This window comes from Leucoraja erinacea, chromosome 13 (genome assembly GCF_028641065.1).
Source record: "Leucoraja erinacea ecotype New England chromosome 13, Leri_hhj_1, whole genome shotgun sequence".
Taxonomy (NCBI): Eukaryota; Metazoa; Chordata; class Chondrichthyes; order Rajiformes; family Rajidae; genus Leucoraja; species Leucoraja erinaceus.
The window spans coordinates 4971870-4993851 of NC_073389.1; the positions used below are offsets into that span (position 1 = coordinate 4971870).

The 21982-nt window shown below is 47.1% G+C and overlaps 2 protein-coding genes across 3 annotated transcripts in view; both read left to right on the forward strand.

The window, feature by feature from the left end:
- Window positions 1-6239, forward strand: part of LOC129702564 (suppressor of tumorigenicity 14 protein) — a 44967-nt gene extending 38728 nt beyond the window's left edge. The window contains exon 17 of one of the 2 annotated variants that reach the window (XM_055644342.1): window positions 1429-6239. In XM_055644342.1, the coding sequence (XP_055500317.1) occupies window positions 1429-1587 (159 nt within the window). In that variant the 3' untranslated portion in view covers window positions 1588-6239. The remainder of the gene's footprint in view (window positions 1-1428) is intronic. The other variant, XM_055644341.1, reaches the window with a different exon arrangement.
- A 2297-nt stretch (window positions 6240-8536) lies between these two features.
- The window catches only part of LOC129702563 (suppressor of tumorigenicity 14 protein-like), an 85813-nt gene continuing 72367 nt past the window's right edge, over window positions 8537-21982 (forward strand). Inside the window, exon 1 of the mRNA XM_055644340.1 lies at window positions 8537-8723. Within this exon, the coding sequence (XP_055500315.1) occupies window positions 8655-8723 (69 nt within the window). The 5' untranslated portion in view covers window positions 8537-8654. The remainder of the gene's footprint in view (window positions 8724-21982) is intronic.

The window sequence follows — 21982 nt, forward strand, 5'->3', positions numbered from 1 at the left end:
AAAGTGAAACTGCAAGCTTTATGAAAAAGCAAAAAATAAAATCTGAACATTGAACATTTGATATTCAAGGCCTGTGCCTGCTGATTGTATTCATGTCCATGATGTCAAAAGCAGTCGTATGATTCCAGAGACGTACGGTCTGTAATCACAGAGCTACCCTGGAAGTCATACTGATCTTGCATGTTTTCTCCTATTTGACTGAGGTTATCTGGTCTGGCATTTATTCCTTTGATCATGCTCCCATCAAACTGCTGCCTCCATCAGGTTGATGGATCTCACTGCCATCGCTTTTCCTATCTTCATGTCGAGGCTAGCCATATCTGCAAATCTTCATTTATACAAAGTTTTCAAATATTAAATTGAAGCTTCTTCCCAGCAACCACAGACCCTTGAACACTGCACAACACTAACCTCGGTGACTATGAACTTCCATGGGGTGTCTTTGGTTGCACTATGGACTGGTTTTGCACTATTATGGTTATCTAGTACTACTGTTATTAAGTTAGTGTTTTATGAATATTGTATATTTATTTGTGTGTTATTGTTTCAATGGGCCTGATAAGCTGCAGCAAGTAAGAATGTCATTGTTCCATTGCCTGTACATATGACAAACGCTCTTGTCTCTGGATCTGAATCCTCGGTGGAATTGTTATCAACAGTTAAAGTACTGAAAACAACTAAAATATCTAATTATTGATCAATTGTAACTTTAAAAGACAACCAACCAGACTGGGAAACCTTCGCATTCAAATGTAAGCTGGATCCTCAGAACAAGGAGCCTTGTTGCCTGATACAGCATAGGGGTTTTTAAACTTTCCATATAACTGTAAAAATAGTAAGTTACCTTGCATTTTCCTCATTAACTTGTCTGTGGCCTTTGATACAAATTCTCATCACCTCTGCGCAGTGGGTGAAGTTATGCTGTTGTCATCAGAGGCATCTGCAAGCCCTTCTCTTAATGGATGAGCATATCTTTTAACACACGGACAGAAGATATTTTGTATTTCCATCATCTGTTCTTTTGCACATCCAGGGAGTTCATACATAACCCCTCCTCCAAATGCCTTGAGGCTGAACAAGACTTCCTATAATTAATATAACAGGATTGACTTTTGTGTAATTATGAAGATGTGTGTCCAACCACATGTCTATTATATCTCCATGACAAAGCATAACCTAGCCCTATCAGTTCACCCATGAGTAAATTGGCATTTAAACCTTTGTGCTCTCTTGGGTGCGATCCCTAATTTCCACATTGAAATTTTGACCATGGCAGGGTTTCCCTAGTCCTGCCTCCTGTGACCTATGATGTCTAAGGTCTGTCAAAGTTACAATTAATCAAACTCTGTTGTCTTGTAGTACAGTTATCACTAGATATTGTAATCATGTCTTGTTCTATAAGAGACATTTGTTTAACTTTTATTCTAGGGAGACTCTGGAGGCCCATTGGTGTGTCTGGGCAAAAGAAGAAGATGGTTTCTAGCGGGAATAGTCAGCTGGGGAGAAGGATGTGCTCGACGTAATCGTCCTGGAGTTTATACTCGTGTTTCTAGATTTTCTGACTGGATCAAACAACAAATTAATTGAAACCTTGGATTATTCAACGAAGATGTTCCTTATGTTTCCTAATTGGATTAATTTAATAACTCAATATTTTTCACTTTCAAGTGAGCCTGAAACATGATTATTGATTCCATCCACTAATGCTTTGAAGATTCAACGGCCAGTAACAGCCATTGTCAGGACAAAAACTGTGGTAGGAAAAACATACACAAAACAATGGTTAATAGTATGTGAATGATTCCTACTAAGAAGACATTTATAAATGAATTGAGTTCTGCTAATAGCTGGCAAAATAGAGGCATAAGAATAGTACCTATGTTATATGTCAAGGTTTTATTACAGTGCAATATCTATACTAGCTTTAACAAGTAATTGTTTTAGAGGTTTCTATTCTTATTTTAAAAGAGGACAATATGTAGTGCTGTTACACTTGGTAGATCAATCAACTTTACTTTTTACTAATTAGGGTTGAGAAAGCGCATTTATTTTGAAATAATAATTCAATTTTTCAAGGACAATTGACAATTATGTTTGTGATTGTGATCTTTCATAATTTTCCAAATAATTTCATGCCAAATCTTTGCATAAAGTCTAAAAATATTGTTATTTTTGTGATTTCCTGTCTATTTTAATTGGCACAAAGCATGAACACAGGAAAAATCCATCATTGCATGCTTTGCTGCACGTTAGAGTCATTGAGCTGCACAGCACGGAAACAGGTCCGGCCCACCTTGACCATGCAACCAAATTGGCATATTATTGGTTGTCCTATTTGCCTGCATTTAGCCCATCTATATTACTAAAAGTCTGATCTTGACCACTTCCTGTTAGAAAAAACGCTGCCACTTACGGTTGTGATTTCAGGCCATCTTACTCAGAGTCCCCCTCCGCAGCTCAGGACAAGAGGATGTTTCCCATCGATAAAAAATAAAAGAGTTATTAGTGTTTAAAAAATGTTGCGATTCTCTCTCCTGAAGGCCACGCCCCTTCCAGAGGGACTATAAAACCCAGAAGTATTGAGTGCCTCAGTGCGTATCTGCAAGATGGGGGAGCAAGAGGGTCACGTCTATCAGTCTGAGCACTGTGAATAACACTGAACACGTGTCTACTAAACTGTGTAGTTTTACTGACCTGTCAGTGCCCTTAATGTGGTTTGAAAATATAGTTTGGAAATGCTAAATCTGTGTTGCCTTTGGTTTGGAAATGCTAAAGCTGTGTTGCCTTTGGTTTGGAAATGCTAAAGCTGTGTTGCCTTTGGTTTGGAAATGCTAAAGCTGTTGCCTTTGGTTTGGAAATGTTTAAGTTGCCTTGCCCAATTAGAGTTGCCTTGCCCAATTAGAGTTGCCTTGCCCAATTAGAGTTGCCTTGCCCAATTAAAGTTGCCTTGCCTAATTAAAGTTGCCTTGCCTAATTAAAGTTGCCTTGCCTAATTAAAGTTGCCTTGCCTAATTAAAGTTGCCTTGCCTTCTACATAATTAAAAGTCTAATCTTGACCACTTTCTGTTTGCGCTTTATATTGATTTTAGAAAAAACGCTACCACGTACGATTTTTGGACATCTTACTCAGTCCCCCTCCGCTCATCAGGTGGTGAGGATTTTTCCCATCAATGAAAAATAAAAGAATTGTTTGTGTTTAAAAAAATGTTGAGATTCTCTCCTGTCAATCATGCCACAAAGGCCACGCCCCTTCTGGTGGGAAGGGGGAGAGACTATAAAACCCAGATGTGTGGGCGTGGCTCAGTTTCTGCAAGATGGAGGAGGGAGAGGTCACGACTCGCTGTCTTTAGTGGCCTTGCATCCTGCTTGAAATGGTATGAAACTGCACTTGAATTTGGTGGCCTTGCACCCTGCTTGAAGTGGTAAGAAACTGTACTTGAATTTGGTGGCCTTGCACCCTGCTGGAAATGGAATTTCAAGGAATAGCCTTGAGTCAACTGCCAGCCCACCAGCCGTGAGTGAATGAGCTGCCAGCACAACGGGCTTGAGTGAGTGAGCCACCAGCCCAAGAATCCATTCGGCCCACAATGTCCCTACTAGCCCTCTGGAAACCAGTCCCTTCAGCCCAGAACACCCATACTAGAGCTCCAGAAAGCACCCGCCCTCGCCCCCCTCCACTGGCCACCAATATTGGTATTGGTGGAGAGGTGGAATATTGCGTTGGGGGACCAGCCATCCCGTGTGATGCTGGGACCCAACTGGTCCCACTTAGTCTAGTATCCCTCTAAACCCTTCCTATTCATATATCTGTCCAAATGTCTTTTAAATGTCTTATATATCCCCATAGTGTTTCCTAATGACAAATTTGTGCCTTCTAAGGTTAAGCAAATACTTCATAAAACAAATTCATGGTACAGTAGATGGAGAGCAATGGGGATAAATATTAAGTTAAAGCATTTTAATAGGAATTGTTTAGATAAGGATAGTGGACATCCGAGAAGTCCTCATTCTGTTCCCACTCCCATCATAGATGAGGCCCTCACTCGTGTCTCCTCGGTACCCCGCAGCTCTACCCTTGCTCCCCCTCCCCCTAGTCGCAACAGAGACAGAGTCCCCCTCGGCCGTACCTTTCACCCCATCAGCCGTCGCTTACAACACATAATCTTCCGACATTTGTGCCACCTCCAACGGAATCCCAACACTGATCACATCTTCCCATCTCCACTCCTTTCCGCCTTCCACAGAGACCATTCCTCCGCAACTACCTGGTTCTCATCCCTTCCCACCCAAACTACCCCCTCCCCAGGTACCTCCTCCCTCGACTCTGTCCAGGGACCTCGACAGTCCTTTCTGGCTAGGCAGGGGTTCACGTGCACCTCCTCCAATCTCATCTACTGTATCCGTTGTTCAAGATGTGGACTCTTATACATCAGCGAGACCAAACGTAGACTGGGCGATTGTTTCATAGAACATCTTCGCTCGGTCCGCCTGAATCTACCTGATTTCCCAGTTGTTAAACACTTTAATTCTCCTTCCCATTTCCACACTGACCTTCCTTTCTGTCCTAGGTCTCCTCCATTGTCAGAGTGAGGCTAAACGCGAATAATTGGAGGAACAGCATCTCATATTTCGCTTGGGCAGTGGTATGAATGTTATGAATGTATGAATATTAATTTTTCTAACTTCAAGTAATCCCGGCATTCCCTCGCATTCGCTCTATCCCTCCCCGCCAAGTCGCACCAGCTTCACATTCTCACCCAACAAACAGCTTAAAAAGTCCTGTTTCCTTTATCATTGCTACTTTTTTCCATATCTTTCATTCATTATTCTTTATCTCTGTACATCATCGTCTATATCTCTCATTTCCCTTTTCCCTAACTAGTCTGAAGAAGGGTCTCGACCTGGAAACATCACCAGTTCCTTCTTTCCAGAGATCCTGAGTTACTGAGACACTTTTTGTGTCTATCTTTAGTGAAACTAATGGTCCAATTTTCAGAGAAATCCAGCTGTAAAGAATCACAGAAAGTTGGTAAGCAGGTACAGCAAATAATTAGGAAGGCAAATGTAATGTTGTCCTTTTTTGTCAGAGGGATGTGGTACTTAAGTAGGAAAGACTTGTTACAACTTTACAAGACTAAAGAGTCTATACCTGACTGGTGGCGCAGCAGTAAAGTTGCTGCCTGACAACGCTTTCAGCACCGGAGACCTGGGTTCGATCCCGACTACGGGTGCTGTCTGTACGCAGTTTGTACATTCTCCCCATGACCTGCGTGGGTTTTCCCCGAGATCTTCGGTTTCCTCCCACACTCCAAAGACGTACAGGTTTGTAGGTTAACTGGCTTGTTTAAAGTGTAAATTGTCCCTGGTATTAATGTACAGGGATCACTGGTCAGCACGGACCCGGTGGGCCAAAGGGCCTGTTTCTGTGCTGTATTTCTAAACTAAACTAAACTAAACTCAACTAAACTTGAGGTCTTGCACAGTTTTGGCAGTCTTATTTGTCAAATACTAGCTTTATGGACAGCAGAGAAGATTATGAGATTAATTACTGGGACAAAGAAACTTTTAATAAATAAATATTGTGTAGATAGTCACATCCATGGAGATTAGAACAGAGAGGTAATGGTATGAAATGTGTGCAGTTTGAAGGAGATTTGAGCTTTGATTTTGCTCAAGATTTTAGGATTAGCTGTTTCTTGTGTCTCCATTAAATATATTCAATGTTCCATTAGAGGGTTGTGGGATCAAGCAGTAAAGTGGAGTTAAGCATAATGATTAGATGTTGTTAAATAGTGAAGCACGTTCAAGGGATGTTTGGCCTAACTCTTATACTCTTATGTGACACCCCCCCTTTCTCACCTTCAGGTCTTGGAAACCCAATGTATGTAGAAAGTAGACTGAAAAATCAGAGTTATTTAGCTCACCATGGGTACAGCTGCTCTAGAAGTAGAGCATGTTTTAATGAGGATGCATTTTGAATAAAAGAAAGTTGTGCTTTCATAATTTATAATGTTCTAACACATAATTGATCAGAAATGCATTTGTTGACCTGCTTTGTTAATGCAGTCTATCTGAAGTGCACTGCAGTGCATCATGTTTCCACACATATATTTTGTAAGGTAATAAAAGTTGACTTCATAATCTGATGTCATTACCTGATCCAGTTAAAAAGTAGCAAAGTTGCATCTGGCTAATTCCTTCCCATACAGACAAAATTAATTGGAGATAACTCAAATTATGAATCCACTCTTCACAAAACTAGTGTGTGTCGTGTGATTCAGAAGCAAATGGTCATGAATATATGAATATCCAGTTTATTGTCTATAATTGTTGCTCTTTGAGCAAATGTTTCTTTATATTGCGGCTTAAAATTAATGTGTTAGAGTCATGGTCATATCTCACAGAAGGAGCCCTTTACCACAACTCATCCATGCCGACTAAGATGTCCCATTTATGCTAGTACCCTGCCCATGTTTGGCCCATGTCCCTCTAAATCTTTCATATCCAGATACCTGTCCAAATGTATTTTAAATGCTGCTTCCCTTTGACTTGTTTTAGTGTTCCACCATACAACAAAGAGGGAACTTTGGTGTGAAAATCTACACAAACAGCTCCATGGTCACATTGATGCTCTGTTTTATAATGGAAAGCAACATACTTGGAAAATGGTTAGAGTCTAACTTAGGAGGTTTACTTGCTAAAATGCCCATTCTTTATAAGATTAATAATTCAAAAAACAATCACAATAGTTTTGCAGATCAGTTTAAACTTATAGAATGTTGCATCAAGAAAGGCCTTTCGGTCCACCTTGCCCACGCCAACCAATTTGGCACACTGGGCTACTCCCATTTGCCTCCATTGCCCCATATATCTTTCCAAATGCCTTTTTAAAATTGTAATTCTATACACTTCTAGTGGCAGCTCATTCCAGATACAGACTATCCTCCTTGTGAAAATGCTGCCCCTGAGATTCCATTCTCCGAGGCCTGTCTCATTTGTAAAAGTAAGAGAGCACCATCTTTGCTGAAAGAGGAAGATTTATAATTCAACAAACAATCACAATAGTTTTGCAGATCAGTTTAAACTTATAGAATGTTTTGCCTCTTACCTTAAGACAATGCCCTCAAGTTTTAGACTACTCTGAGACAAAGACCGTGAGTGTTCTCTTCATCAATTCCCTTATAATCTTGTACACATCATTAAGGTCACCCCCTCAGCCCTCAACGCTTCAAAGGAAAGGTTCCTGTCTAGTCAACCTCCCTCTGTAACTGAAGCCCAGGCAACATTGGATACACTTTTACTTTGCATAAACTGTTTTTGTAGCTCATCTGCTAAGATCTGAGATGTAAGTAAGAGGTACTGTAGGTAGCTGCAAAAGGAAATGCTTTTGGGCATACCCTATCACATATTTCAGTGTCTCACAGAGCTGAACCGTTTTGAATAGGCGGCGAAGGAACAGGACCACCCTGGCCATGCACTAGACCCGTGCGTCTCACTGATGGCAAAGCCACACAGGAGCTGTTTGTTCTCCGGGGAAACTCTTGAATTGGTACAATCCTCGGGGCTGTGATCCAGAGAAGAAAATAAATTTCCTGAACCTAACCAAAACAAACCCCACAAAGTGCTGGAGGAACTGAGCAGGTCAGGCAACATCTGTGGAGGGAATGGACAATTGATGCTTCATGTCGGGACACTTCTTCAGACTGACAAAGTTGGGAGGAGAAAGCTGGAAGAGAGGTAGAGCGGTGGGGTGGGCAGGTGAAGAATGGTCCAGACCCAAGATGTAATTTATCTATGTCCTCCAGAGATGCTGCCTGACTTGCTGAGCTACTCCAGCACTTTGTGCCTATCTCTGGGGGTGGGACATAGCCTGGCTGGATAGAGGCAAAATAAATATTGGCAATTGTGTGCAGTAAGTGACAAAGGCTTGAGGGTGACGGGGAGAGAAAAGGGTGTAAAATAAGAGGAGGAGTGAAATGTACAGAGGGATATGGGGGGGAAGAGAACGGAAAGAGGAGAGATAAAAGGGAACTGGGCCGGGGTTGGGAGATAAGACGGGGAAAGCAGGGTGACGGGGTTAGTGAGGTAAAGGAAGAGGAGAAAGGAGCAAGATGACTGAGATTTAAAAAAAGACAAAGATCAGACTGCCTGATCCGCTGAGTTACTCCAGCACGGATTCATATATTTTTGTAAACCAAATCTGGGGTTCCTGGAATCTATGGGTGAATAAGGTGGTGTGAGATGGTTCTAGTATCTGCAGGTTCCTGTGCTTCCATGAACCTAACCAGAGCTGGCTTCTAAGAGAAAATAACCAGAGACTCATGAGCGGCCGCCCGAACCGTTCCTTAAAGGCGCTTGCTCCCGAACAACTCTGGAGCGCTTGCCACCACCAGCAGGTTTGGACCCCGCTCCTTGCTGAGGCTTGAAGCAGCGGCGGACGCGGCGCCAGGGGACGGTGCTGAGCAGCAGTGTGGGCTCCACATTGAAAACAAAGGCAGCCGGAGCGACAGTCCCTGTGCGTGGGAACCGCCACCAACACTCGCCCCAAACCAGGACCTGCCCTCCCTCCGACCCCCACCCCCATGCGATGTGATCTCAAGGAAGAAGTGATTGTTATTTTGTGTTGATTGAGATAGGTGAACCAGGTACAAACCATGAGGAGAGAAGGAGCTGAGCGCTACCTGACCCAGACCTGCCAGACTACGACTGTATCTTCTACACTGGTGAGTTCGGGATTTAACGGGGAAATTCATTGTTCTGGTTGGAAGCTTTGTCTTACAGTTAAGCAGAAATGCGTTGAATGAGCAGGAATGTATATTCCCACGTTTTCTATACTTGAGAGTTGCTGGGACATAATTATTTTAGCGTCTTAAGTATTAAGATTAAATGGAATAATATGACCTGGGCAGTTCTGCCTGAAGTTGCGTACTGTTTAAAGCACACCTCAGAACTGTTTGATTGTGCGATTACTACGTTAAATAGCCGCTGTGAATTGCCTCGTGTGGAGGTGAATGGTCGAATCTCGGGGGAGTTGATGATCAGTGTAGACAAAGTGCTATTTTTTTTTCGTGCTGCGGTTCTCTTTTTTAAAAAAGTCTGATTTATTTTACATATCAGTTGTTCCCAGGTTTATAAATAAGAAATAAAACACCTCACACCAATTCCAGTTGCTTAATTTCCTTCCAACCGCACTGGAGATGTCAGTGCCGTATCAGAGTAAAGAGAGTCCTGGCCCCTGCTCTGTGTTGGCGAATTCCTTTACAGAGCTTTCCTCTGATATCAGAGCGTCATAATCTTATTGGAGCCTCTCAGCTTCACTCTGATATAAAAACTGAGAAAGAAAATTGCCAAAAATTGACACAAAGTGCTGGAGTAAACTCAGCAGGTCAGAATCTCTGGGAGAACATGGATAGATGAGGTTTTGCGTTGGGTCCCTTCGTCAGCATGAAACATTGCCAAAATAAGCTGACAAGTCCTTCGACTGGGAAAATATAACCAACACTTTAAATAATTAGGTTAAATGGTTAGAATCACAGAGCTGTACAGCACGCAAACAGGTCCTTCACACTGAATGGTAGGTAGGGCCCTAGGGAGTGTTGTAGAGCAGAGTGATCTAGGAGTACAGGGACACAATTCCCTAAAAATGACCTCACAGGTAGATTGAATAGTAACAAAGGTACATTGGCCTTCATTAGTCCGAAATTAAATATACAAGTTGAGACATTATGTTACAGTGGTTCAAGACATTGGCGCGGCCACATTTGGGGTATTGTGTTCATTTTTAGTCCTTCAGCTGGAAAGAGTGTAGAGAAGATTTACAGGGATGTTGCCTGGACTCGAGGGCCAGAGTTATAATGAGAGGGTGGCCTGGCTGAGGGGAAATTTTATGGAGGTGTATGAGATCTTGAGGGGGATAGATAGGATGAATGCATAGTCTTTTCCCCAGGGTAGGGGAATCAAGTACCTCGAGGACATAAGTTTAAGGTGAAAAGATTTAATAGGAACCTAAGGGGCAACATTTTCACTCAGGTGGTGGTGGGTATACGGAATAAGCTGCCAGAGAAGGTAGTTGAGGCATGAGATTCTTGGAAGGGACTTAGTGGGTACAAACACGTTTTTAAAATTTGAAGTGCCCTAGGGTAACGGGGCTTGATGGTTCAAGCTGGTTCATGGTCCAGGGCTTACCAATGACACAAGCAAAGGGGAAACAAAATGAACATTGAAGTGCCACTTCTTCTTTCGTGTGACGTGCACAGCCTAAAGTTGTTGGACAACTTGTTCTATTTGATCTTCCGTTTGTGCACGTCGAGTTGATTGCATTAGTGGAAACGGGGTGGACCACGTGAAGGTTGCAATCTTCCACCCCGAAGTGCCACTGTAGAAATAGTCAACAAGCAGTCATTTCAACGACGATTGTCGACACATTTCTAAACAATCATATTATCTTAATCAAATTGAAGTACTAAGGCTGAATAAATAGGTCCAAAATAACCTCACATTTAAATGCAAATTGTGTTCCTTTAATTTCAAAATGCTGTTTACAAGCAGTGATCTTCAAACTTGAATGATTTCAGAACAATGGGCTTAAACACTTCAAAATAATATAACATTTACTGATTGAAATCATGACTATTGGGAACATTGGTAGTGGGAAAATAGTTTTCAAGAGTAGGTGTGGGGGGCTTCAGATCATAAGAAACAGGACCAAATGTGACTGTATGTGCTGACTCTGCCATTAAAGAAGATCATGCTGATCTAACCTTACCCAAAACTCCACTACATATCTCTCAAGCCCCCATACTGTGAAAGGGGGATTTGAGAGGCAAAGAGAGCAAGCAGGAACGTGTCGAATGTAAAGTCACAAGGCGGTGAATCAGTGGAACAGATTCCACAGTGCCACTGTGGAAGTGTAGGCAGTCATTGGGTATTTTTAAAGTAGAGATTGATAGGTTCTTGATTAGTAAGAGTGTTAAAGGGTACGTGGGCAGGACAATTATGTTGGGAGGGAAAGATAGATCAGCCATGATAGAATGGCATGGCAAACTTGATGGGCTGAATGGCTTAATTCTGCTCCTTTGTCTTATGTTATTAAATTATCCATATTTAGTGGTGCCAAGATCTAATATGACATGGTTAAGCAGTGAAGTGGTTGGCCACGTTGAATGTTGAATGAAAGCTCGTGAATGAAGCTGTGTCATCTGTACTGTTAGAGGTTGGGTAATGCAATTCCAAGACTCTTCAGCATTATCCAATTGTGAGTAAACTACACTGAGGCGAATAAGAGTTAATACTATAAACTAAGGAGTTGGAAAATAACATAGCAATTTAACTAAATTAATATCAAAAGAAAGCCTTTTAAAAAAAAATTTTGGAAGGAAATGTAATATTTAAGTTGACTATTTAATTATCATATGTGCCGAAAATAAAATAATACAATTCTTACTTGCTGCAGCTTTTCCTGGCCTGCAAATGCAATGACACAAAAATATATAATAATCATAAAACAATAAATTAATAACTCTAATACTAGGTAACCAGAGACACATTGCATAGACAATCATAGTTGCTGAGGTTAGTCTTGCGTAGTGTTCAAGAGCCTGATGGTTACTAGTAAGAAACTGTTCCTGAATCTGGTGGTCACTTGTTTTCAGGCTCCTGTACCTTCTTCCAGATGGTAGGAGTGATATGAGAGTGTGGCCAGGATGGTGTGGGTCTCTGATGATATTTGTTGCCTTTCTGAGGCTGCATCCCCTGTAGATCTTTTTGATGGTGGGGAGGTCATTACTCGTGATGGACCGGACAGTGTCTCTCACTCTTTGTAGTCTCCTTCGTTCCTGGCCGTAACAATATGTTCTCTACATACATCTGTAGAGGTTCAAGAGAGTACTCATCGACATACCAAATCTTCTAAAGTAAAGTAGTAGAGGAAGTTGAGAGGAGTTAAAGTCGAAGAAGATGAAACTCAGCAGGATCAATGGAGCGAGAAGGAGAGAGAAACTAAATTAATTTTATTGGTGTTAACTATTTCTCACCATTTCCAGTTGACTTTTTTATATCGGGTGTATCAAGGTGTTCCCGCAGTTCTTTACCTCCTACTGCCCTCATTCACCTGTCCTAACAGAAGCTGCCTGATCTGCTGAGTATCTCCAGCATTTTCTATGTTTATTTCAGCAGTGCAGCATCTGCAGCTTTTAAGTTTAGATTTATTATTGTAACATGTTACTGAGGTACAGTGAAAAGCTTTGTTTTGCATGCTATCCAATCTGATCAGATTACACTATACATAAATACATGGCAGATGGAATACAGCATGGCTAAGTGTGAAGCCCTGCCTTTTGGAGCAAAGGCGTGGACTATTTTCTAAATGAGGAGAGAATTCAGAAATCGGAGGTGCAAAGGGACTTGGGAGCGCTGGTGGAGGATTCTCAATTAGTTAATTTGCAAGTCGAATCAGTGGTAAGGAAAGCAAATGCAATGCTAGCATTTATTTTGAGAGGACTAGAATACAAAAACTGGAATGTAATGCTGAGGCATAATAAGGTATTGGCCAGACCGCATTTGGAGTATTGTGAGCAGTTTTAGACCCTATATCTGAGGAAGGAAGTGCTGGCGCTGGAGAGAAGGTTTATGAGAATGATCCCGGGATTGAGTGAGTTAACATATGATGAGCATTTGACGGCACTGGACCTCTAATCACTGGAGGTCCGAAGGATGAGGGGAGACCCCATTGAAACTTACCGAATAGCGAAAGACCTGGATAGAGTGGATGTGGAGAGGATGTTTTCACTAGTGGGAGAGTCTAGGGCCAGAGGTCATAATCTCAGAATTAAAGGACGCTCCCTTAGGAAGGAGAAGAGAAGGAATTTCTTTAGTCAGAGGGTGGTAAATCTGTGTAATTCATTGCCACAGAAGGCTGTGGAGGCTGTCAATGGATCTTTTTGAGGCGGTGATAGATTCTTGATTAGTCTGGGTGTCCAGGGTTATGGTGAAAAGGAAGTATAATTAGGTTAAGAGGGAAAGATAGCTCAGCCATGATTGAATGGTGGAGTAAAGGGAAAATGGCCAAATTCTGTTCCTATCAATTATGAACAATCAAGTGAAAACAAACAAGCAAAGGGGAAGATATAGAGTGCAGAATATAGTTGTGAGCATTGTAGCACACCAGTTCCATAGGCAAAGTCTAATGTCTGCAATGGGGTAGAGGTGAATCAGACAGTACCCCAGCTTATCGAAAGACCGTTCAAAAGTCTGATAACAGAGGGGAATAATCTATTCCTGAGTCTGGTGGTGTGCATCAGGTCAGCAGCTGTGCAGAGTATCCATGCATTCATGTTTTCCCTTTCATTGCAGCATAAAAAATTAGAAACCGTTTTAGGCCAATCAGCTCTTGATGCTTTGGGTGTCATTCCGAAAGGTCATGGCTGACCTACTATCAGAGAACCAATCCATATGCCTTGATTCCTTTAATGTCCATTTCTGATTTAAATGAACTAACCAACCACTGCACAGCCCCCTTGACTAGAGAATTCCATACATTTGCTCCCCTCAGGATGAAGGTTCTGAAAGGCTGAGCATTTATATTGAGGACTATTTTGCTTCAATTCTGTATATCAAGTATTCACAGGAGTTTTGAAGGATGAGAGGACCTCATTGAAACTTAATGAATAGTGAAAGGCCTGGTTAGTGTGCATGTGGACGTGATGTTTCCATTAGTGGGAGTGTCTAGGATCAGAGGGTACATCTTCAAAATAAGAGGACATACCTTTAATAAGATGAGGAGGAATTTCTTTAGTCGGAGGGTGGTGATTCTGTAGAATTCATTGCTGAAAATGGCTGTGCTAGTCCGTCATTGGGTATTTAAGGCGGAGATTAACAGAGTCTTGATTAGTAAGGGTGTTAAAGGTCATGGGGAGAAGGCAGGAGAATGGAGTTGAGAGGAATAGATACATTAGCCATGATTGAATGGCAGAGTAGATGGGCCGAATGGCCTACTTCTGCTCCTATGATTTATGAAGTCCTTTGAGAACTCTGTATGTTTCTTCCCTAAACTCGAGACAGTAAAGGCTCAGTGGGCTTAATCCCTCCTTGAGTGACAAACTTTCGTCGAGTAAGGCATTTTGACAAGGATACTCAGTAGTAAGGCATTTGACACACTCCCTCATGGTAGGCTGATTTGGAAGTTGCTTGGGATCCACGGTGACTAGGTAGTTTAGATTCACAACTGGCCTAGCCATAGAAGACTGAGAGTAATGGTGGAAAGGTGTTACTCTCGCTGGAGCTCTGTGACCAGTGGTGTTCTGCAAGGATCTGTTGTGAGAACTTTCTTTGTTGGTGATATATATAAATTACTTGGGCAAAAATGTGGGTGAGTTGTTTAGTAAGTTTGCAGGCAACACAACAATTGGTGGAGTTGCAGACAGTGAAGAGGGCTGGAAAAGGTTACAGAAAGATATAGATTAATTATAGATAGGGTGGAGAAATAGCAGATGGAGTTTATTCCAGGCAAATGTGAGGTTATACTTTGGGAGGTCGGATGTAAGGGGAAAGTATACAGTTAATGGCAGGACCTTTGACAGTATTTAAGAAGGAACGGCAGATGCTGGAGAATCGAAGGTACACAAAAAAGCTGGAGAAACTCAGCGGGTGCAGCAGCATCTATGGAGCGAAGGAAATAGGCAACGTTTCGGGCTGAAACCCTTCTTCAGACTCGTACAGATTTGTACTCTACGGAACAAGATTCATGGATTGGTGTCATTAAGCCCCAATCACATGACCAGAGCTAATTGCCATCAGGTGAAACAACAAATCTGCTAAATTTGGCAAAAATACCAACCTATTTTACTACTCGGATGACAATTTATCTTCAAGCACAAAATGTAACACTTGGATTAAGGACAAATATGATGAGTTGTGCCAATCCTAGCAGTCAATCTATTTGCTAAATCCCACAAAGTATTTAACTGTTGGGTGTCATCTGCAGAGTTTGCTCCTCATACAGGTTCATCTCCTTTGCTTTATTTGCTTTATTGGAGCTGGTAAATGTACAACTCTTTCTTTCATCAAGGGCAACTCCGTGTTAGGGCAGGGCAGTTTCTGTGCAACATGGGTAGTAATATAGAAAGAACTTCGCAGATGAAGAGTTGGGGTGAAGCTTCTTTTAGTTTTGTAGGATCTGTTGGAGAGGATACCTTAGCTACATTTGGTCTTGTGAGGTGATTCAGTTCTTCCTATACAATCGGCAGGTGATACAGATGATACAGATCTGGAGATGATACAGATATGGCCTGAATCATTACCAATGGGTTTCTTGTCCTCAGTCCTTAACAGCATATTCCTTATGGCAATTATTTTGATCAGTAAAATGATCATAGAAACAGGCTCTTCAGCCCAACTCATGCGTGCCCTATCTGAAGAAGGGTTTCGGCCCGAAACGTTGCCTATTTCCTTCGCTCCATAGATGCTGCTGCACCCGCTGAGTTTCTCCATCTTTTTTGTGTAACATGCGTGCCCCATCCAAGCTAGTCCCATTTGTCCATGTTTGGCCCATATCTATTTGTAAACCTGTCTTATTTATTTACTAGTCCAAATGCCTCTTAAATGTTATTGCACCTTCCATAACTACTTCCTCTGGCAGCTCATTTCATATACACACCATACTCTGTGTGGAAAAGCTGCCCCTCTGCTTTCTATTAAATCTTTCCCATTTCACTTTAAATCATTGTCCTCTGGTTCTTGATTTCCATATCCTGGGTAAAAGAGTCTGTGCATTCACCCTATCTAATCCCAACATTAATGTAATTACTTCTGTGAGATCACCCCTCAGCCACCTCCGCTCCAAGGAATAAAGTCCTAGCCTGCCTAACCTCTCCCTGTAGCTCAGGCCCTCAAGTCCTTGCAACATTCTCATAAATCGTTGTTGCACTCTTTCCAGCTTAATGACATCATTCCCATAGCTGTGTGACCAAACTGAACACAGTACTCCCAGTCATGAATTTATTTATAAGATTCTGGGAGTTTATCTGGTTTACACTTCAGTAACTGGTCATGCTAGTGTAAAGAAAATAAATTCTGTAACCTTGCTTGTTGTTCCAAGAGTTAAGAGTGTTTAATTGTCAAATGTACCGACAATGGAATATTGAAATCCTTAGTTGCTACAGTTTAACAGGCCTGTAAACACAATAACACACAAATAATGTATAATAATTAACAATGCAATAAATTAATAACCCTAATGCTAGGTAGCCATAATAGTGCAAAACGGAAGTCCGTAGTGCAATTAAAGACACAGTCCCATGCCCGTACGAAGCTTTTCAAAAAGGGGGGTAGCATTGCATTGGATTGGATTGGATTCAATTTATTGTCATTGTCTAGAGACAACGAAATGCAATTTTCCTTAGTCATACAGATAAAAAATAGCACAAAACACAGAAGTCCACGACACAAGTATCCCCACAGCGGCACCAAAGTTCCCCACTGTGAGGGAAGGAACCAAAGTCCAGTCAACCTCCTCGCTGATCTTCCCAGATGTTCACCCGTGGTCGGGGCCTCCCGAGCACCCCGTAGTCGCCGCTATGGGTGGCCCGATGTTCGGGCCCTCTCGCTGGGAATGATGGAACCCCGACGTCGAACGGGAGAACATCCTAAGTGGCCCAGACCTAAAAATCGGCCACCTCCCACCGGAGTCCGTGGCTCCCGAAGTCCACAGGCCGAGCTGAGCAGAGATTCACGCTGGCGACCCCCGACAAAGGTCGCCAGTGTGAATCTCCGCCCAGCACCGCCCGCGTTGGGAGCTTCGCGGACCACAGCTCCGCGATGTCAATGCAGCAGGCCCAACACTCCAGAGCTCCAAACGGCGATCCTAGGTGAGGCATCATCCGCTCCGTGATGTATCCAGCGCTGCGCCACCGCTGCTGGAGCTCTGGTCGGTCCCGGCAGGAAAGGACGTGCCAATCCAGTAGGGAGGCCGTGGTGGGGGGGGGGGGAGGGGGAGGACGCGACTGGAATAATAGTCGCATCCTCTCCAGGAAGCGACTGAAGGACGGTTTCCCCCTTACCGTACCCTTTTCCCCCCACATAAAACAACAAAAAAAATCCCAAAACATACTTTAAACACAACAAAAAAATAATGGCATGACTGGATTACAAACATTTTATGTAAAATAATGTGCACGCAGTGCACATCATGAGTGTGAAGCGCAAAGTCCCTCACGGCTTTGGGATTTTAGATGCTCTCTGGTGCATTCTGAACCTTATTTTGGAGCATTTTTGCACCAGATTTATGACCAATATTTCAGAAATAATTTTGGTTGAATCAAGAGTAATGAGTGGGTGGAATGGGATGATTGGGGTCATTGTTGTGTACATTTTAAAAAAATCAAGAATTTAAGTTGTCCTTGTTTAATAGTCAAGTTGTACTGTTGTAAAATGTTATGTAAAATGCTATAAAGGAGCATGCAAAAACTGCAAATAAAATACTGTAAGTTTTTGCAGTAAAGAAAACCTTTTTTTAGAAAATGTTTTGTGTGTTGATTTAATTGCTTGTTACTGTTAGACTGTGTTAGTGTGTGCAGTGCACCCTTACTTCACATCACATCAATTTCAACATGGAATAGTGATGTGAATACCACATTTAGTTTGACATCAATTTCCATCATGAAAATTGAAGTCAAACTAAATGGTGCATTTACATTACTATGATCACTTTCAAACTAATCTATTTTACTGTCATACTATTATAATAAATTCTAATTCCATGATGACTTACAAACAAGATCACAAATCACATTTTGAATTCTCAAACACAATGTGATTGTGAATAATTGCAGAGCTGTCAAGTTCCATCGAGAATTTATGTATTTTGATGGCTGAAAATCGGTATTTCTTTGGGGAAATACTGCATAAATGCAATAGAATGTACTACACAGAAACTGGATTTTTGAAAATCAGTATTTTGCATGCAACCTCATGTATTCTCAAATATGTATGGAATACTGAAAATCAGTACTACTGAATTGTGAAACCATTTTTGAAATGTAAATTTATAATTCTTGATTTTGATTCAATCATATCTTATCTCTATAATTATAAAACTCTGATCTTGGATGTGTGTGTGTGTGTGTGTGTGTGTGTGTGCGTACAATCACATCTCGAAAAAACGACGCTCTAACGGTAAAATGTTTTACATATTCTGGTAGAGATTTATCCCGTGGACTCCGAAATCGTCTTACCTGAAAAATTCATGCTTTATTTCTTGAGTTATTAATCAAAATGTTCAAAAATCTGAAAGAACTTAGAAAAAAAGCCGCCTTGCTTTGGCTGATGACGTCACAATGGATCTGTTTGTGCAACCTGCGCCATGTTCCACGCGCTGCGAGTGACGTCGCCCCCCCCCCCCCCCCCCCCCCCCCCCCCCCCACCACTCCCGCCCCGTACTTGGGGCCTGGAGCCTGCAACCTGAAGCCTGCAGCCAGAGCCGGGAGCGAGGGAGTATTGCGTTCGGGAACTAGCCCTCCCCTGTGATGACCCCTCCCCCCCAGATTCTGGATTGAAGCCGCTGATCACGCAGACCTTTGGTTGACGCGCACCCCCGCTACCCGCTCCCCATACCCCTCTCCCCCTCCTCCTCTCCCCCCCCTCTTCCTCTCCTCCCTTCTCCTCTGCCCCCCTCTCACTCTCTGCCCCATTGTGTCTCTGCCCCTCTCTCTACGTCTCTGCCCCTCTCTCTGCATCTCTGCCCCTCTCTCTGCGTCTCTGCCCCTCTCTCTGCGTCTCTGCCCCTCTCTCTGCGTCTCTGCCCCTCTCTCTGCGTCTCTCCCCCTCTCTCTGTGTCCCTGCCCCTCTCTCTGCGTCTCTGCCCCTCTCTCTCTGCGTCTCTGCCCCTTTCTCTGCGTCTCTGCCCCTCTCTCTGCGTCTCTGCCCCTCTCTCTGCGTCTCTGCCCCTCTCTCTGCGTCTCTGCCCCTCTCTCTGCGTCTCTGCCCCTCTCTCTGCGTCTCTGCCCCTCTCTCTGCGTCTCTGCCCCTCTCTCTGCGTCTCTGCCCCTCTCTCTGCGTCTCTGCCCCTCTCTGCGTATCTGCCCCTCTCTCTGTGTCTGCCTTCCCTTCTCTCTCTATCCCCCTCCCTCTCTAGATGCGCCTGTGAGTTGGGGGCTATGCACGAGTTGATAGGGCGGGGAGGGTAAAAGGAGTGAATGAATAACATTAATATAATATCAAGGAGGGTGGTTAGTGTGTGTGTGTGTGACGCCACAGGCCACACCCTCACCCCGCAACCGTGCATTGAGGTGACGGGACCCAATGGATCCCACTTGATCTAGTAACTATTAAGTCTGATCTGGGATGTGTGCGTGTGTTTGTTTGTGTGTGTATTTGTTCGTGTGTGTGTTTGTTTGTGTATAATCACATTTTCTCGGAAAAAACGACGTGCTAGCGGTAACATTTTTACATATTCCGGTTGAAAATTTCCCCCTGGAGTCCAAAGTGCCTTATCTGAAAATTTCATGCTTTATTTCTCGAGTTATTAATAAAAATGTTCAAAAATCTTAAAAAACTTTGGGTGGGAAACAGCTGCATTTCGCTGATGAAGTCACAATGAATCTGTGCCGTCTCTGTCACCACCCACCACCCCTCCCTCCTCCTTTGGTTGACGCCTGATCCCTGCTGCCCGCTGCAACCCCCCCTCCTCCCCCCGAATCTGGCCCCCCCCTACTCTGCCCCCTCCCCCCCTCTCCCCCCCTCTCTCCCCCCTCTCCCCCCTCCTCTCTCCCCCCTCCTCTCTCCCCCCTCTCTCTCTCCTCCCTCTCTCTCCCCCCCTCTCTCTCTATCCCACTCCCCCTCCTCTCTCCCCCTCCTCTCTCTCCCCCCTCCTCTCTCCCCCTCCTCTCTCCCCCTCCCTCTCCCCCCCTCCTCTCTCCCCCCTCCTCTCTCCTCCTCCTCCTCTCTCTCCCCCTCCTCTCTCTCCCCTCCTCCCCCTCCCCTCCTCTCTCCCCCCCTCCTCTCTCCCCCCTCCTCTCCCCCCCCCTCTCTCTCCCCCCTCCTCTCTCCCCCCTCTCTCCCCCCTCCTCTCCCTCCTCTCTCCCGCTCTCCTCCCCCCCTCTCCCCCCCTCTCCTCTCTCACTTCCCCTCCTCTCCCCCCTCCTCCCCTTCCCTCTCCTCCCCTCTCCCCTCCTCTCCCCCCTCCTCCCCCCCCTCCTCTCCCCCCTCCTCCCCCCCCCTCCTCCCCCTCCCCCCCCCCTCCTCTCCCCCCCCTCTCCCCCCTCCTCCCCCCCCCCCCTCCTCTCCCCCCTCTCCTCCCCCCCCCTCCTCTCCCCCCCTCCCTCCCCCCCTCCCTCTCCCCCCCCTCCTCCCTCCTCTCCCCCCCCCCCCCCCCCTCCCCCCCCCCTCCCCCCCTCCCCCCCCTCCCTCTCCCCCTCCCCCCCCCCCCTCCTCCCCCCCCCCCCCCCCCCCCCCCCCCCCTCCCCTCCCCCCCCCCCCCCCCCCCCCCCCCCCCCTCCTCTCCCCCCCCCCCTCCTCCCTCCCCCCCCTCTCCCCCCCCTCCCCCCCCCTCCTCTCCCCCCCCCCTCCCCCTCCCCCTCTCCCCCTCCCTCCCCCCCCCCCCCCCCCCTCCCCCCCCCTCCTCCTCCCCCCCCTTCCCCCTCCCCCCTCCCCCCCCCCCTCCCCCCCTCCCCCCCCCTCCTCCCCCCCCCCTCCTCTCCCCCCCCCCCCCTCCCCCCCCCCCCCCCACCCCCTCCTCTCCCCCCCCCCCTCCCCCCCCCCCTCCCCCCTTTTTTTCCCCCTCCCCTCTCCTCCTCCCCCCCCCCCCCCCCCCCCCCCCCCCCTCCCCCCCCTCCTCCTTCTCCCCCCCCTCCTCCCCCCCCCCTCCTCCCCCCCCCCTCCCCTCCCCCCCCCTCCCTCCCCCCCCCCCCCCCTCCCCCCCTCCCCTCCCCCCCCCCCCCCCCCCCTCCCCCCCCCCCCCCCCCCCCCCCCCCCCCCCCCCCCCCCCCCCCCCCCCCCCCCCTCCTCCCCCCCCCCCCCTCCCCCCCCCCCCCCCCCCCCCTCTCCCCCCCTCCCCTCCCTCCCCCCCCCTCCTCCCCCCCCCCCTCCTCCCCCCCCTCCCTCCCCCCCCCCCCCTCCCTCCCCCCCCCCTCCTCCCCTCCCCCCCCCTCCTCCTCTCTCCTCCCCTCCCCTCCCCTCCCCCCCCCCCCCCCTCCTCCCCCCCCCCCCCCCCCCTTCTCCCCCCCCCCCCCCCCCCCCCCCCTCCTCTCCCCCCCCCTCCCCTCCCCCCCCCCCCCCCCTCTCCCCCCCCTCCCCCCCCCCCCCCCCCCCCCCCCCCCCCCCCCCCCCCCCCCCCCCCCCCCCCCCCCCCCCCCCCCCCCCCCCCTCCCCCCCCCCCTCCCCCCCCCCTCCCCTCCCCCCCCTCCTCCCCCCTCTCCCCCTCCTCCCCCCCTCCTCCCCCCCCTCCTCCTCTCCCCCCCCTCCTCCTCCTCCCCCCCCTCCTCCTCTCCCCCCCTCCTCCCCCCCCTCTCCCCCCCCCCTCCCTCTCCCCCCCTCCTCCTCTCCCCCCCCTCCTCCCCTCTCCCCCCCCCCCTCTCCCCCCTCCGCCTCCCCTCTCCCCCCCCCCTCCTTTTCTCTCTCCCTCCGCTCTCCCTCCTCTTCTCTCCCCCCCCTCCCCCCCCCCCCTCCTCCCCCCCCCCTCCCCCCCCCCTCCCCCCCCCCCCCCCCCCCCCTCCCCCCCCCCCCCCCCCCCCCCCCCCCCCCCCCCCCCCCCCCCCCCCACCCCCCCCCTCCCCCCCTCCCCCCCCCCCCCCCCCCCCCCCCCCTCCCCCCCCCCCCCCCCCCCCCCCCCTCCCCTCCCCCCCCCCCCTCCCCCCCCCCCTTCCCCCCCCCTCCTCCTCCCCCCCCCCCCCCCCCCCCCCCCCCTCCCCCCCCCCCCCCCCCCCCCCCCTCCCCCCCCCCCCCCCCCCCCCCCCCCCCCCCCTCTCCCCCCCCCCCCCCCCCTCTCCCCCCC